General features: G+C 34.1%; 1 protein-coding gene across 1 annotated transcript; it reads left to right on the top strand.

The window, feature by feature from the left end:
- Positions 1-551: 551 nt before the first annotated feature.
- On the top strand, positions 552-16,501 carry LOC150098124 (uncharacterized). The gene is made up of 2 exons (XM_090406433.1): positions 552-703; positions 15,091-16,501. The coding sequence occupies exons 1-2, from the start codon at positions 652-654 to the stop codon at positions 15,999-16,001; spliced, it is 963 nt and encodes a 320-aa protein (XP_090262559.1). The 5' UTR covers positions 552-651; the 3' UTR covers positions 16,002-16,501.
- Positions 16,502-17,953: the final 1,452 nt, after the last annotated feature.

Here is a 17,953-nt window from a genome sequence, read left to right as displayed (position 1 = left end):
GGGAGGTCCAATGTACAACATAACCTAAACTTTGAACTAAAATGAACTTTGATATTATGACAGTCAACGCCATGAAGCCATCATGACCATGGTGGAATTATATGATGCAGTGATTCATAGTCTTGAAACAATCATATTTTTTTATCGGATAAAACGGATAAAAATATTTTTATCCGTTCAACTCGCTTTCCCTCCCCCCCCCCCAAGAACGTCACTGTTTTAACCTATTGGTAGATGTTTATTCATGCACTTTTTTTGCAGAAACTATTATCAACTATTTTATTGCATTAATAGAATTCACGCACATACGTATTTCTAAGTTTGAGATGTTAAGTACGTGATTCAGATGATATGAAACATAAAAATAAATAAATAAAACAAAAAACTTCAAGAATGATGAAATGTGTCTGTTAGCAAAAATAAAATAATTGATATTATTCTAATAGTTATTCGACATCCTGATAGATGGCGGTATTGTCTGTATATAGCTTGCAAGGTGATAATATCTGAGACGAAGGTAAATAAATAGATAAACGATCGCGTGTGCTAGCTTTTATGATACAGTGAGTGTTGTCTGTGATATACGTACTTAAAAATAGTTGGAATCTAATTATTGTGAACGCATCTTTGATTTTTAAAAAAGGAAAGAGCATGCACACGAAAACTTGGAACGTGTTTTTCACAGCTTGCTTTATCGCAACTGGTAAGTTAAATCTGATTGTGAACTCAAAAACTAATACCGCACCGCGGAACCTGTTTATTTGTTTCTCATCAATTTTATTATTTGTATGGTTATACACTCTGAAACTGAATTTTGTAAATATTATATTGCTTTTTCTGCCAAGAGCTTTTGTTTTTTATCGCAAAATTTCATCACAATTTCTATCCCTTTTGATTATTTTATATTGTACTGCCAGGTCCACTTTTTTTTAAGTACAAAATTTACAAAAAATAGCAAGAAATATATATATATATATATATATATATATATATATATATATATATATATATATATATATATATATATATATATATATATATATATATATGTGTATATATATATGTATATATATATATTTTTAAGCATTCCACGTTGTCAGATTTGTTTGTCGGCGTTGAGCATATTCAACGAAAGGTAGTGATTGTTTTCGTCTGCTGTTTTAAAATAGTAACTAGTGCTCGGTTATTTTAACGATGCAGTGATTTCTAAACTAAATTTATGTATTGGCATATCCCAAAAGCCCTCGGTCATCTTCAAGACTCTTCACTTTCAATAATTTTTGAAAATACTATACCGCGTTCGCTATTTTGCTCACTTATTTTTAATCACTTAAAAAAATTTGAAACATATATTTATCACTCTCATAATATGGAATCACAGAGAGTCGTTACATTTCCTGTACGTAAAAGTAACAGGGGTTTTGTTTGTTTATTTGTTTTTTGAAATGTGTTTGAAATTAATATTACGTTTATCTTTTTCCATGCATCAAACCTTTTTGGTATTATTTACTCTTCCGTGATCCATGGAAAGGAGCTTTTATAAGATTTTATTTACCATGCAGAATTAATTTTAAAAAAATTAAATTAGAAATTATGAAATTAGTTTCCATGTTTTTTAAGAAGGAAATAGGGAGAAGCATTTAAAAATATGCTACTAAAAGTACGAAACCAATTTTATATTTTCTAGTTACATTTTTCCCTTCTAAATAAATTTAAATTGAATTGAATTAAATCTAAATTGCTTCTCTTTGCTTCTTCTTCTTCTGAAAATAGAATGTCTGTAATCTCCCCAGAAGTAGTAATGCGAATTAATTCCGCCTATTTTCTGAAGTTAGTGACTGAAGATGAACTGTGGACTAAAAGTCCGAGTGCCGTTTATCGGAATATGTGACTTGTTTTTATTGACTGAAATAACTTTAAAATATTGCTAGCTTCGTCGTCAACTAACCGATCATATACCTAGTTGCTGTATTCGTTGACTCCGCCGTGTAGCATACTTGCGCTAAGGGATGCTGCAGAGCATGCTATTTTGTTAAAATATTTGTATTTCCATACTTTTCACATTTACGACTAGATCTTTGTAATCCAAGAAAAAAACAAAAGAATGAAATAAATACGAGTTATGGTTATCTCACTGCGTATCATAACCTACTTGATCGTTTGAGCATTTATCCGTAGCTCGGTCAGATAGAAAGATCTAGGTTCGAATCCGGTTTAGGACTCAAAAAAAAAAAAAGAAGAGAAGTATGAGGGCTTTTCCATAGCAAATGAATTCTCCGATTTTACACTGAAGTGACATGATATTTCCTTTTGAAAACTCATTTAATCCCAAACATCCGTATAGAAGAACACACGCACGCACACACAGTTAACACTCTCTCTTCATAAATAGGGTACCCATCTGTCTCCCGTTTTGAATTGGATCGTCCAGTTTTCATCAAATTGTCCCCGCTCTTCCAGACATGCTTTCGAGATGCCAGTATGTCCTGTTATAATACCTATTTTGAAAATTAAGAGAAACAGAAACTGCTGGAACGTTTAGATACTTATGTATTTTACTTTAAATTTTACTTTCTTATTATTAAAAAAAAAAGTTAATGCCAACTTACATTTTCAGCTTTATTTACTATTTATTAATTTTTACATATTATTACTTAATTAGTCGCTATAAACTCACAATTCACTTTACGTGAAAATATCACAACAGACAAAGAAGGGTAATTTTTAAATACTTAATTCTAATTTGCATTAATATAATTTGTAGTCAAAATAGTGAATTTTGGGTGGTTGAAAATATTAAAAAAATTTTTTGAGGAAATCTCTAACAATCGTCTATTTCATGTCCTTTTTCTTTTATTATTATGTTATTGGTACCCCGTTTATGCAGTGAGACACTGTGGTTTAGGGGGTTGCATTGATTTAATTTCTTGGCTTTTTCAAACGAAGATGAATTTAACCATTGTAAAAGATGGTGATCCCCCCTGCCCCTTCCATTAATACAAACGACTATTAAACACATCGTGAAGAATATATAATATAGTCTTGTATCCTCAGCTTTTTTTGGGCCATAAATCAATTCAAATTCGCTTTATATTTTGAAATATTTTAAAAGAAATGTCCAGAATTATTATTATTATTCCACAGTATATATATATATATATATATGTGTGTGTGTGTGTGTGTGTGTGTGTGTGTGTGTGTGTGTGTGTGTGTGTGTGTGTGTGTGTGTGTGTGTGTGTGTGTGTGTGTGTGTGTGTGTTAAAGATACCAAGCTATTTTAAACCTGGTTTTACTCCATTTCCCAAGTAAGCAAACAGACAAACAAGTCAAGTTTGCGCCTGCACGTATTGGAAGTCTAGCTGACCCTCAAAGTAGTGCAAGTCAAGGCAACTCATAGTAAAAGTAGAATAAGCTCTGATCACTATTCTTAATATTTACCCTTAATGCACAGCCCATCTCCTTGAGGAGATGTGTGATGCTATGTATTAAAAGCAAGGGGCCACTACCCAGACCGGTTTCGACCTTTATTGAGGTATATTTAAGTAAAGACCTCTCTAAAAATTAGGATTATCCCTAGACCACTCCATAGTGGCCGAAAGACCGTCCAACTTAGCGTTGTTCCACTCAATGACAGGCTCACCCCGTCACCGAGAAGAACTTCTCAGCGTTGGCTCTACCCAGTGGCAGGCTCACCCCACCACCAGCCAAAGCCATAATCTCAGCGGTGGCCCTACTCAGAGACAGGCAAAAACCTATCCCCAAGCAGAGCCTCTCAAGGCCAGCCCCCATCAGTGGGAGGCTAGAAATACCAAGATTTTAGTAATACAGAGCTTATAAGTATTTTACCAGAACAAGTTACCATAAGGTGTTTTAACCTTATTAAATAAAAATCTCTGGATGAGATATAAATGTAGAAAATATTTTACCTTGGGTATAATAAATGTTAAAGATACCAAGCTATTTTAAACCTGGTTTTACTCCATTTCCCAAGTAAGCAAACAGACAAACAAGTCAAGTTTGCGCCTGCACGTATTGGAAGTCTAGCTGACCCTGAAAGTAGTGCAAGACAAGGCACCTCATGGTAAAAGTAGAATAAGCTCTGATCACTATTCTTAATATTTACCCTTAATGCACAGCCCATATATATATATATATATATACTGGTAGTATAGCTACACTACCAGTCATCTCAAAAATTCTAGAAAAAATAACATACACCAGACTACACAACTATTTACAGAAGTACAACATCATCTCACAAAACCAATACAGCTTTGAGAAAACAAAAAGCACCATTACTTTCAGTGGCGGACCTAGAACTTTTGCCGCCCGGGGCGGTCTCCAATTTGCCGCCCTTTCTAAGGCAAACAAATGGTGGTTTTTATAAATTAATAAACATAAATAAATAATTGTAATTGAGATAAACTATAGGTGGGGGCTTTTTTACCATTGGATGCCATATTTAAATTAGGCAGTAATAAAGGAGGCCGCATAAGTTGATATACCTATAAATGCAACTTTTATAAAAATACAAGATACTTTTTTAAAGGCCACAAGAAACTTACGGAGGCCGCAGGTTCCCCACCTCCTATGGCGGTCATAGGAGGAACCTGCGGCCTCCTATGACCGCCATCTCTATGGTAACGGTAATACTAAGCATTCGATAAACATCGAGCACGGAGTAGTACATAGAACTTCTACTCGACGTCGGCACCCATTGATGTCTGTATCCGAGCAAAATTTTTAGAGATAATATTTTCTACCCTACATTGACTTGACGACGAAGAAAGATATTCGAAATCATATAGTAATTCATAATTCGCGGAAATCGAATAGTAAACTTATGAAGTGAACAAGGTGTTTTTTACAACTATAACTAAATATAAAAAATGCCACCCCCAAATATCTGCCGCCCGGTGCGGACCGCACCCACCGCTCCTCCCTAGGTACGCCACTGATTACTTTATTAGAAGACATCGCCGACACAATAAACAAAGCTCTCGACAAAAACAAATACTGCTGGACCTAACCAAAGCATTTGATACACTTGAACATGGCATACTACTCACTAAACTATACTCAATAGGTATAAGAGGAACACTGCATACGTGGTTCAAGAACTACCTCTCAAACAGAACACAAGTAACAAAAATAGGTACCTGTCACAGTCGGAGTATACAAATAAAACACGGTGTACCTCAAGGTGCCATATTATCACTCACTCTATTCAACATATACATTAACGATGTTCATAACATATCCATAAGAAGTCAAATATTTCAATACGCAGATGACATTGCAGTACTAGCAATCCACACAGACATTAACACAGCTCTCTGCAAAGCACAAGACCTAAATGAAATCACAACATACTTCCACCAAAACGCAATTCTGATCAACGGCACCAAAACACAGATGTTGATAATACACAAACCACGAATCATACGTCCCGCATCACTATCGATACATTGTCACACATACCGCTGCATTAACAACAAAAATACCTGCCTGTGTTCCGAAATCAAACCTGTAATACACGCAAAATACCTTGGTCTCTATATAGATTGCTATCTTAAATGGACAAAACATATAGAATACCTACACACCAAACTCCGGATCATCGCAGCAAAACTCTTCCAGGTTAAAGACATAATTCCATCCAACATAAAAAAAAAAAAAAAAAACTCCTATATCACGGTATCTGCGAATCCCTACTCAGATACGGAATAACAGTCTATGCAAATACATCAAACAGCGACCTAACAAAATTAGAAACATTACACAGGAAAATCGTGTCAACAGTGATCTGGACACCTTACACGCAACAACCAATATCCGACAAGCACATGGCGATACATAGAATTCTGAGCATTAAAAACCTGAAACACTACATGACATTAACAAGGAATTATTTCAACATCATCTATCGAAACAACAGAGACACATATCGTATTACACGACCTACAATAACCCTCTACATCTCCACACCCTTCAACAACTCATACGGTTCTTTTGTGAGATCACATCAGATACCCACGCAACTCAACAACCTACCAAGAAATTTAAAATACGTAGATAACTACAGAACATTAAAAAACGAACTCTGGAAAATATACCAACAAAGTTAAGATACCATTAACACTAATATACACATCACAAATCACTAGCATCCAATGCCTACATCCCATACATAAACAGTAGCAACAACACAAATAGTGAAGGCTCTTCATAAAAGCTAACCCCAGTTTCGAAGTAGGTGGGATTAACTTGCCTCACTCATCTACAAGTAATCCTTATAAGCAAATGCAGATATTTGTATGTATAATCACTCTTTCTCAAACTTCGAAAAAAAAAATATACAAAAATTCTGTATAATCTTGATTGTTAATATTAGAAGAACATGTGTTGTAAATACATAATATAAAGGCAAAAAAGTATTATTAAAAATTTTAATTGAAATCCAATGTAGAAATTGCCGCACTTAGTTGAACTCTGTAAAATTATAAGATGCAATGTCACACAAGATGTTTATTGTATCTATAAATATTTTAGCAATCAATAAATTATCATTAAATTATTAAATTAATAAAATTATTATTATTATTATTATTATTATTATTATTATTATTATTATTATTATTGTTGTTGTTGTTGTTCTCTGTCTGAATAATTATTAGTGAGTTCATTCTCCGTTAAAATATGTTTAACATTCGAGTTGTTTCGTGTAAGAAAAAAACTGAATAGTCGTTGTTTATCTTTTTTATTATTATTATTTTTTAGTCACCGGTATTATTATAATGCGTGGAGAAGTGAAAATAATATAGGAGTTTTATGAAGTATAAAGATTAAAGACCTGTGTATTCCTAAACATAAGCCTGCAGGGATGAGGCTAAAATTTCCTGACACACACACACACACACACACACACACACACACGCGGAGCAAATAATAATTCAGCACATTATTAATTTTATTTATTTAGTTTTTGTAAAATAGTGAATTTTGACTCATTTTATTTAAATTAACACCTTTTTAGTTATTTTTGCATTTGTCGCTTTTTGATTAAATATTTCTAAATCAGAAAATATTAAAGTAGATTTTTTTCCCGAATGTCATATTTTTAATTATTGTTGTTTTCTTTTCTTTTCTTTTCTTTTTTTTTTTTTAAATGAGCACATCTGGGAATTTTTTGTTATTTGAACTTCTCGAGTAATTTGTAAATTACTCTCTCTTAAATATTAATATATAATTTGTTTATTTATTTATTGTTATTATTTTATTTCAAGTATTTATTTATTTCGTAAATAGAGCACTTCTGTACACTTTGGCCTAAATAAGCCGAGCAAATGATGAACATTCTTTTAGAATCGATGTTTTGATAGGTTTAAATCCCGGAAATGTTTTAACAATATCTGCATTTCTACATTAGTTTATTAAAGCCTTAGTTAGTTACCTAGGCCTGTTTCTTAAATTTGTCTGTGATATAGGGCTATTATATTACCCTCCCCCCACTCCCCGAACAGCCTTATATGAAGTATGTAAAGCCAAGTCACGAGCTAGGATTTTATTTTCCACTTTCATAACCGCAATTTTTTATGCAATCAGCTACGAGATAGCAACAAACCATATGAGAAGAACAGGCGATTAGATTAGCACCAAATGGCTGTTACATAAGCTATCAAAATAGTTTTGCTTTTAGTTTCTACGTAGTAGCTGCGAAATATGCGGAGTATGTGTAACAGAACTCTTGCATATTAAAACTATATTAAGCAATGCTATCTTATTATAAAATATTATTATAATTGTTGTTAATCGGGAATCTCCATACAGACCAAAGCCTAATCACGGGAGACCCAAACTAACCATTATTCACACAATGCCTATTATACCTCTCCTTAAACAGATTCACTGACGAAGCACTGACAGCCATCCATTCCATTCATTCTTAGAAAGAAATCTAAACCTCATATCTTTACTAACTGCAACTGTACTCAATTTCTAATGATGATCTCTTGTTCTTTCCCCTTCCGTATATTGCGCGCTTTAAGCATCCAAGTAATCTTCTGTAAAAATCTTCCGTTTTTCTAATTTTTGCAATGTATCCTTGAACTTCAGTTCCTTATCAGCCATTACCCCTAAATCCTTGGCCTCATGAATTTCCACTAGTCATATCCTATCAGTAGAATATACAGAGCGAAACGTTTTTTTTTTAGTTCACAGTGCATGACTTTACATTTTGCCGCATTGAAAGAAAAACCATTATTCTTTGCCCACAGATTATTTTGAGAAAAACATCCTGTAAGTATTTGAACTAATTACGGGATTAAAGCCCATTTGTTTGTATTTGGAATAAGATGCTTACACAAACATATAAATCTTATTCTACATATAATTTTCTCTATCAGATCACCCTCTTCTTAAATGCATGCACTAAAAAACACTTGCGTACATCTACAGCAGACATTCTATTCATTCACCATTCTCCAAGCAAAAACTCCATTCCATCCATATTAGCCACACTCTTACATCACATCCCACGTGATCTTTTGATCTCTTTCTTGCCTTGTTGCGTTTCTGAACATTTCTTCAGCATTTACCTCTATAAAACAGGTTTAGTAACATATATGTTTCTATCACATCACCTCTTTTCTGCCTATCAACTAAACAGTGTACCCACAAACTTTTGATCTTTCAGTACAAACGTATCCACAGACCAGTCACCAATTTGATCACCCTCCTCTCGATCTTCTCTAACACTTCCATATTTCCAGTAAACCCATGTGATCAAATATGTGCACACAGTAGTTTCAAATATTTGTATTAAAGGATAATAACATCCTTATCTTAGTGTTTTCTTCAACATCCAAATACTTTGAGCTGTTTTGTCAATTTTTGCAATATGATGTCTGGCCTTTCAATCCCTCGCCACCATTACTTCCAAATTCATAACCTCGCCACTTTTCTGAAGTCTATTTCCATTAATGTGTGTGCGCGCTCGCGCGCGCGTGTGTGGAGGGGTGGGGGGTGTGTGCTACAAACACAACTTGAAATTTTTTTCATCCCAAAATGGATAACCTTCTACGTTGACGCATTAAGATTTTAATCATTATCTTGTATCTACGGTCTTTGCTATTAATCATCTTGTAGGATGTCAAATACATAATTAACAGCAAATGCCGAACTACAGAGCCATGGTACATTACTGGTTACCTGACTTCTCTTAGATACTCCTTCACCATACTCTACTCTTTAATGTTTGTCCAACAAACATCCTCTTATCTGTTCATTTGCTACATGCTCATCCTCATTTTCCCCGTTTATATGATAGCGTTCCTTGTGACATCCTGTCAAATGGCTTTACAATGCTGAGCATTATCATAACATAGCCTTTCATTTAATTCAATTTTCAGCTCTAGCTTTTTTTTTTTACAGAAAACTACTAATGAAGATATATCCTTCCCCAAGCCATGCTTCCCCACTAATAGATAATTTATGCCCCTATCCTTGATTCCTGATTTCTACCCTCAAACAACTTTTCCGGTACCTTAATACCGCTAGCAAGATACAGATCGGTCTATAATTGCCTCCTTTACACGCGGAACTACTTGACCTATTTTCACTCCATTGGTACCTTGCAAGAAACAACGTGATCATAGGTACTGCCAGTTCTTTTGCACCTTCTGATACACGTACCGGTGTCCCATCCAATTCTATGATAGTATTAACGTTGAGTTTTTGCAATATCCTAAGCACTTTCAATTTGCCTACTTGTGTTCTCGCATCAGTCTGTCATACCCGTCACTTCAGTTCCATCCAAATGATATACACGCTCAGTGTGATCACTTATCAATTTAAAGGTTCTTTTTGCATTTGTCATCTGCTTACTGTCAACATTCATTAAAGTTTCCTGCCATAATCGTGATTTTACTTGCCACTTAGCTGAAAAAGTCTGTCTAGGTGATAAGAGAGGAGTTCATTAGTCAAAGTTCAGAGGTAAGTGACTGTAGAATGTTGCATACGAGACAGACTGAGGGAATGTACTCTGTAGACAGCAAAAGGAGACGACATGACTGAGACATATAAGTTATGGAGAGAGAGAGAATATCAGATAGATACCGGAGAATTGTTACAAAAGACAATAATATGAGAAAGAAAGACCATTCCTATAAGCGTGTAAGGGTCATATGAATAAGAAAGTGTTAAAAACATTTCTGTGTAAAGGGGGAGGAATTAGAGGAATGCATTGCCGGTGTGGACTGTAAGTGCACCAACGCTAATGTATGCAAAACAAAGTAAGACACATTGTGGTCTCTAAAAAATTTTGTCCCCCCTGCGATGAGACATATGACTCCATGGTGGTCTATAAAATAATATTAATAATATACATCTTCAAGATTATAACAAAAATGCTTTTCTTGACAATGTAACAACTCTCAAAATAGCAGGAGCACAAAATAAGGCTTAGCAAATCACTTTCGCTAGAACTAAAGATTTTGAAAGTACAGAAAATACAAACTAAAAATGTGCACAAATTCACATGGAGAGAAGAGGCAAGGAATAAGAAAAGTCTCATTGACTATGTTATTGTTAATGAATTTTTTCTCCCTGGTTCAGGACATCAGAGTGTACAGAGGATTTCAAATTGGAAGCGATCACTATTTAGTCTTGAGCAGGATAAAACTGAATTTCATATTGAAAAGAATAACATGTAAGAAAGTTTTAAAGCGAATAAAAGTTGAGCAGCTCTCAGATGTGAACTGTAGACTAAAATACACAAAGATTATTGAAAAAAAAATGAAATAGTTTGAGAACAGGAACCAAATCTTGGAGATTCAGTGGCAAGAATCTCCAAGATTCAAGAACCTTGAAGAAAATTCTGATTGATTCAGCCAGAGAGGCATGTGGTGAGGTTGACTGCAAGGATAGAAAAATCAGAACTCCATGGTGGACACAGAAAGTTAAAGAGGCAATGAAGGAAAAGAAGCATATCAAAAGTTCCTGTCAAATAAGTCAGCTTTTGTTCTTAGAGAATACAGAGACAAATGTAAGAAAGTGAAACATTGTGTAAAATTAGCTAAACAAAAGTCATGGGAGGACTTTGGCAAGAACATAGAAAATAAATATCAAGAAGGCGGTAAGATATTCTGGAGGTTGTTGAAGAAGCTTAGAAATGGGGGAAAGAGTGCTGTAAAAGGAGTTACAGATGATAAAGGTGACAGGAAAAGAGTAGAAAAAGATATCCTTGAAGTATGGATTAATTACTTCGAAAAATTGCTAAATGAAACCAGGAGTGATAACACAGTGGTAAAAAAAAACACTCAAAAGGCATACAGTCAGGAATATCCATACCTGAAGTAAAAAAAGCCATCAGAGGCTTTTTCTACTTCAAGTATAGAAATTGAAATGCGGAAAGGCATCAGGAGTAGATGATATTCGACCACAGATGCTGAAGTATGGTGGTATACTTCAGCACTTAACAGTAGCTGCACTGCATAGTTCAGAAAGCCTGGACAGACAGATGAATTACCGATGATTGGAGTAGAGCTCTAATAGTACCCATATATAAAAAGGGAAATATTTCCCTACTCAATGTTCCTGGCAAGATCTATGCAAGTATACTTGAGAAACGGTTGAGAAGAATTGTGGAAGAAAAGCTTGGTGAAGAACAAGCAGGATTCAGGCAAAATAGAAGCTGTCAGGATCAGATCTTCAATTTACGAGAAATAGTTGAGAAAGCATCGGAATATAACAAAGATCTGTATTTAAGTTTTATCGATCTGGAAAAGGCATATGACAAGGTGCCAAGAAACAAGCTATTCAATACGCTACAGTTATATGGTGTCAATGGGACATTATATGAAGCAATACTTAGTCTTTATTTGAGTTGTAAGTCAGCAGTTAGAATTGAAGGAAGTACCGAAAAATATTTTAATGTTAAATCTGGTGTGAGACAAGGAGGTACATTATCCCCTCTGTTATTCATTATCTATGTGGATTACATTATGAAAGAAAGTGGTATTAAACATGATATCAGAATTGGAGATGTTAATGTCAGCTCTTTGTTTTATGCTGACGATGTTATACTTCTAAATAAATCCGCTGCAACTTTGCAAGATTCCCTGACTAAATTGAATAACTATTGTAATAGATATCGTATGAAGGTCAGCATTAAAAAGACAAAGACAATGAAAACAGGTAGAATTGTTGAAAATGTTAACTGTGTTGTGAACGGGAAACCTGTGGAACAAGTAAAACATTTCTGCTACTTAGGCACGATTTTTACTGAAGATGGTAAATTAAGTATGGAAATAGACAACAGAATCAACAAAGCTGGTATGGTAGGAAGTCAACTGAATAAATTCATATGGAATAAGAGAGAAATTAGTCGGAACACTAAATTAGCTGTATACAAGACAGTGTTCAAACCATGTTTAATTATGGATCTGAGAGCTGGGTCAGAAGTAAAACACTTGACGAAAGGACCGCAGATATGAGAGTCCTGAGAAAGATTAGAGGCGTGAACAGATGGCATCAATGGCAATATCATATTAAAAATGAGGATATTAGGAAAGAACTTGACATTGCCAGCATCCAGGAATGCGTTAGCAGAGCTAATCTCAGGTATCTAATCTAGGTCGTTTTCCTGTCAACCTGACAGGTAAACGACCCAAAGGAAGACCAAGATATAGGTGGATTGATACGGTACAAAGTGCTTTCGATGATAGAAATATAAGATCTGATAATGTTGGAGTCTTGACAAGTAACAGACTGATTTGGAGGAAAACTGTAGATAGGAAGTTAGTAATGATGTAAATCTTTCATCTAGTACTATCATATCCTGTACACCCCTTGAGGGTACATGTCAGGAATTTGATAATGATGATGAGAAAATACAAACTTTACATACGGTATAAGGTAACGTAAAACGGACACGCATACAGTAACATAAAATGCTCGTCACCAATATATAACACAATACCTTTTTTAACAGAATTTCCAACACTTCAACATAAAACTATATTGCATACAGTGTCAAAAAAAAAAATAAATAAATAAATAAATAAATAAAAAATTGCGAGTTTGAAAGAACTCAGGTTCGAATCTTGTCAAGGACCATAGGAATACATATTTCCATTTTGTACTCCTTTTCAATTCGAGGCTGTTCCCGAACTAATTTCAGAAGTATGCCTGGCTTCAGTTCAGTTGCAATGTTTATTGTTTTACTTTGAACAGACAGGTAACATTTCATTTTAAAAAGAATAAGAAATAAACTGTTTCCCTATAGAAAAAAAATATTCATTCTAATCAGTCAGAATATATTTTGTAATCATGGACACCTATAAAACTTCACGAATAGCATTCTTTAGGTATATTTAATATTTATTTTTCTCTTCATAATGATTATCATGGTCAACGGACTTTTTGAATTGTTTACAGTAACTACTGAAAAAAAAAAGAAAAAAGAAACAAAGAATGAAAAAAAGTGATTTGTTGTGTTCGAATTAAGGCCTTTTTGGTGAGATTAGAGCCTGTTTTTATGACTCTTAGATGGGGAATTTCCGATTACTTATCAGAGGTTTCTCATTGCTGAAAAATCTGACTTTTGACGTCTTAAAATAATTATCAATTTCGTGCAATGTTATCGTTAACAGATGTGGAAGTACTCAACGAAGGTTAAATATTTTTGTTATAAAGAATCGCAGTAAATATTCTAGAGAAGATACTGAACAGGGAATCCAGATTCCTTATGTTTAAACTGATATAACGTATTGCCTTAATTGTTAATTCTAGATATAATAAAGTAGTTTCCATTGCTAAATTGGAACTGAAAGAACTTCGTTCAAAAATTATAATTATTTCTATCATTTGGCGCTTGGTTTAGTTTTTAATTTTGATTTAGTTGTTTACAAGGCAGAGATACGGTTTCTCTGAAATATTTCATTTCTGCTGTGGTTAATTTTTTTTTCTTATCTTCTTCTTTGATTGTCTCGTTTCACTTCCTTATAACAATTTTGGTTTTAATGAAATATTATGCATTTTTAATCTTATTTTATTGATAATTATTATTAGCTTTATATGCCTTAATTATTATTTATTCCATTAATTCTAGAGAATTTATTTATTTATTTCGTTAGATATATCTAAATATTCATTATAACTTATTTTTTAAGCCAAAATTTTTTTATATGAATCCCACTTACAAAAGATTGTAAACCTGCACCAGAAACGTAGTTGTAGAGACCAAGCATGGAACTTTTTCAAGCAAGAATGAAATACATCTCTGCCCTAAAAACAGTCAGAAGGCGTTCATGCACGTCAGTGGGATTCGAACCCACTACCTATTGGTTGGAGAAACAGGATACTGATACAGGATACTCGAGATACTGTTCATCCACTCGGATGGACAGTATCTCGAGTCAAGGTACAGAACAAAATGTACCGTGACTCGTAGACCACATGATTTTTTTTCTTGTGTCCAGTGACGGTGTTCCTTACACTACTATTGATGAACTTTCCGCATAAATCAGTGCTTTCTGTATAGGCATGCGACTGCCAATACCGACCCTCTTTAATTCCATGCACATAATTCTGAGCATCGGGAACATGCTTCGTTCAGACGAAGGCGATCTCGTTCTTGACAGACTGTCTTAGGATTACAGTTACGCTTCTTAGACAAGCAATGTGAGTTAGTTTTCCCCTGATTAAACACTCGAGATATCTCACCTTTTGAGAAACCAATCAGCTGTGCTGTTTTCGAAATCGTGACTCCAGCCAGATGAGAACCGCAATAAGTCCTTTATCGAACTCCGAAAAATCCTTTTTTCCCATTATAATCAACACTATTGACAATTACTGTCCAGCAGTATTTTTATGTAATTGTCTAGAACACGTGGTACGCACGTGATCAAGTATTTGCGTATACGCTGCCAAGTAACGTTTACTTGGCAGAGTTTACTTTTACTTTTACATAAAGGTTTCTAATTCAGTGTTCAGTATGTGTAGTATATCATATTATATATAGTATTAAATCATTGCCTCTCTCTCTCTCTCTCTCTTTCTCTCTCAAGACTAATGAAATCTGTTTTTCAGAATTTATTGTTATTGGTGGACAAAGTGTGAGCACCATTCAAGTTGCTGACACCACCACCATGGCTCCTACAGATAATTCTGCTGTCATAACTACTACTATTGCTTCACAAAATTCTACGTCCATCAGTAGTACACTTCGTCAAGACCCTACAACTACCAGTGCGCCTATCGAAATGTCTACTGCTACTACTACTCCTACTACTACTACTACTACTACTACTACTACCACTACCACCAGTGCACCTATTCAAATATCTACGAATGCACCTAGTCAAGGTTCCATAATTACTACCAGCGTACCTCTTCAAGATTCTTCGATGACTACCAGAAGTTCATCCATCCCAGGTACTATGAGGACAAGAAGTACATCCGCCCAAAGCACTATGATAACCACCAGCACATCTGCTCGAAGCACTACAACTACAGAGACTACTAACGTAGCTGTCAAAAGCACTACTAGGTCAACTAACACAGCTTCTCGGAGCACTACGAGGACTACTGGTGCAGTTACCCAAGATATTATGGCAACGTCCAATGCGGCTGTTCCAGTATCTACAGCAACTACCACCATTGCAGCTCCCCAAGGCTCTACATCTACAGCTACTAGTAATGTATTTCCAGAAGGTTCAACGAAGATGGCCACAACTCAGAAAGATGTGGTTACTATTTCTTCCAAGTTCACAGAGAGTGATAAAGATATCAAAATATTAACACCTACTGCAGTCGTGGTAAGTACAGAGAAAGATGCTGAAGAGGCCCGATCACTTCAGGCTGGCGAAATTGCTGGAATAGCAATAGGAGTTTTGCTAGTCTGTATCATTTTGGCAATTGCCATTGTAATAATATTGAAAAGGCGAAAGAATGATGATGATCCAGAGCGGCAGAGATTGTTGCCGGACTCTGACTCTTAGTTGTTATAGTTACAATAGTGTAGAAAGTATTGATTATATATTAAAACAACTCAAATGAACTTTACATTTTGTAGCGGAAAACCAGTTGCTTCTGATGTTGTTATAACTAATATATTGACTATTTAAATTATTGCTTTTTTGATATGTAATTTCTAAACAATCTAATAGAAATGAAATGGTCGCTCAAATGAAAAGTGATCAAGTCATATATTGTAAATGACTGAAATATCTTTGTGCCCTCACACATAAAATCAGCTTCATGTCCGAGAAGAAAGTCCCTGTCAATATTTAGCGCAGGAAAATCATTGTTGGTTTTGGCATTGTGTGTTTGTGTAGAGTTGAGCTGATTGAATTTCTCTACTGATGTAATTTTTTAAAGTTTTTGGAAAACTTTTAGCCCGTTTAATAAACATTTAGACTTTTGTTTAGAAAGGTGGTTGCATTGTATGACAACAACTGCCTCATACTGCCAAATTAACAATAAAAACATTAAACAGGAATGACTGGGAGTGAGTGAAAAATCTTTCCTACAACGTCGAACTTCAGAATATGGCTACTTGTTTTGAAGTGTAGTACTTATTTTCAACTGTAGGCTTTTAGTTTAGTTTTAATTAATTAAATATTACCAAGAGTTAATATCTTTAGTATCCGGAAATGTACTTTAGCCCCGAATATAAGTTTAATAAAAATTAAAAGATGGGAGAAAAATTTAAATGTTTACAACAAAGGAAATGAATACATACAAAAATAGATATTAAAAGAAAGAATTATTATAAGAAATTTAATTAATTTTAATTAAACCACGCAATGTAATCATCCGTCATTTAATTTTATTTATTTATTTTTTAATATGAAATTTATGGTTGACAGGGTCATATTAGGGGGATAATTCTTGGTAGGAGGGAGAGAGAAGTACATTGTGCGTGTGCTAACTTAGAATGAAGAGGAGGAATGGAATATTAAAAAACATATATGAAAAAGAACGTAATATAATGTAATTAATGGGTGAGCCCTTAGAGAAACAGATTAGAATAACTGGATATGAATACACACAAGAGCGAAAAAGAACAATTTTTGTGCTTTTCATAGTAAATTAGTCGGTTTTAGATGACGGTTGCAGAACTTTCTTTCTGAATCCTTGAGTATTTTCCCAAACTGGCAAGTCAAAAAATTAATAAACAAAAATTAATAAACAACATGACAGATACTTGCGTTTTTTTTTTTTTTTTTAATACAAAATTTCTAGAGTATGCTTGATCAGTACAGACGTTTCATGAAATCAAACAATTTTTATATTTAAATTTGAATAAAGAAAAGTCACATTTTTGTCTTGAGGAACTCCATACAAACTTAAATGATTTGGAAGTAATAAAGCAACACACCGCTTTTTAGATATAGCAAAATAAATTAAAGAAAAAAAAACATCAAACACAGGATGTTGTTACATCTTAGTGAAACTAATTCAAAAGACAGTTATCGACATTTAATTAAAATTCCTGAGGATTGTAGTGTTACCGAAGTTAAATTATTATGCAGAAAATGCAATCATAAATCAGTATAATAGAAATGATTCTTCCTTAGCTGACGGTAAACGCCTATACTTCTAGCCCCTTTTCTTGTTATACAAGAGTTTTGGATGTAATGCCAATGTGGCATTCTAAGAAGATGCATGGCTTTTGGTTAAAAAGAGTGATATTCGAATTCAACCACGGGCGAGAGGAACATTTTAATATTTTAAAAACTTTCTTTCAATCATAGATGTATTAGTCTGTCTCGTTGGGAATGTCAAGGATTTTGTCCCTCAATCCGAATAGAAAACGTAATTGTACAGCATATTCATCACCTCGTGGTCCTAGCAGTTCAGATGGTAATTCTTTCTCATAGCTGAAAATTATGAGATTGTAGACAGTAACAATGACTTTATTTTTTGTTTTATCCAAGTAGTTAATAAT

The sequence above is a fragment of the Typopeltis vanoorti genome, chromosome 16, assembly GCF_054136105.1.
Source record: "Typopeltis vanoorti isolate ZY-2024b chromosome 16, IOZ_Tvanoo_1.0, whole genome shotgun sequence".
NCBI lineage: Eukaryota > Metazoa > Arthropoda > Arachnida > Uropygi > Thelyphonidae > Typopeltis > Typopeltis vanoorti.
This window is presented reverse-complemented; position numbering and strand designations above follow the sequence as displayed.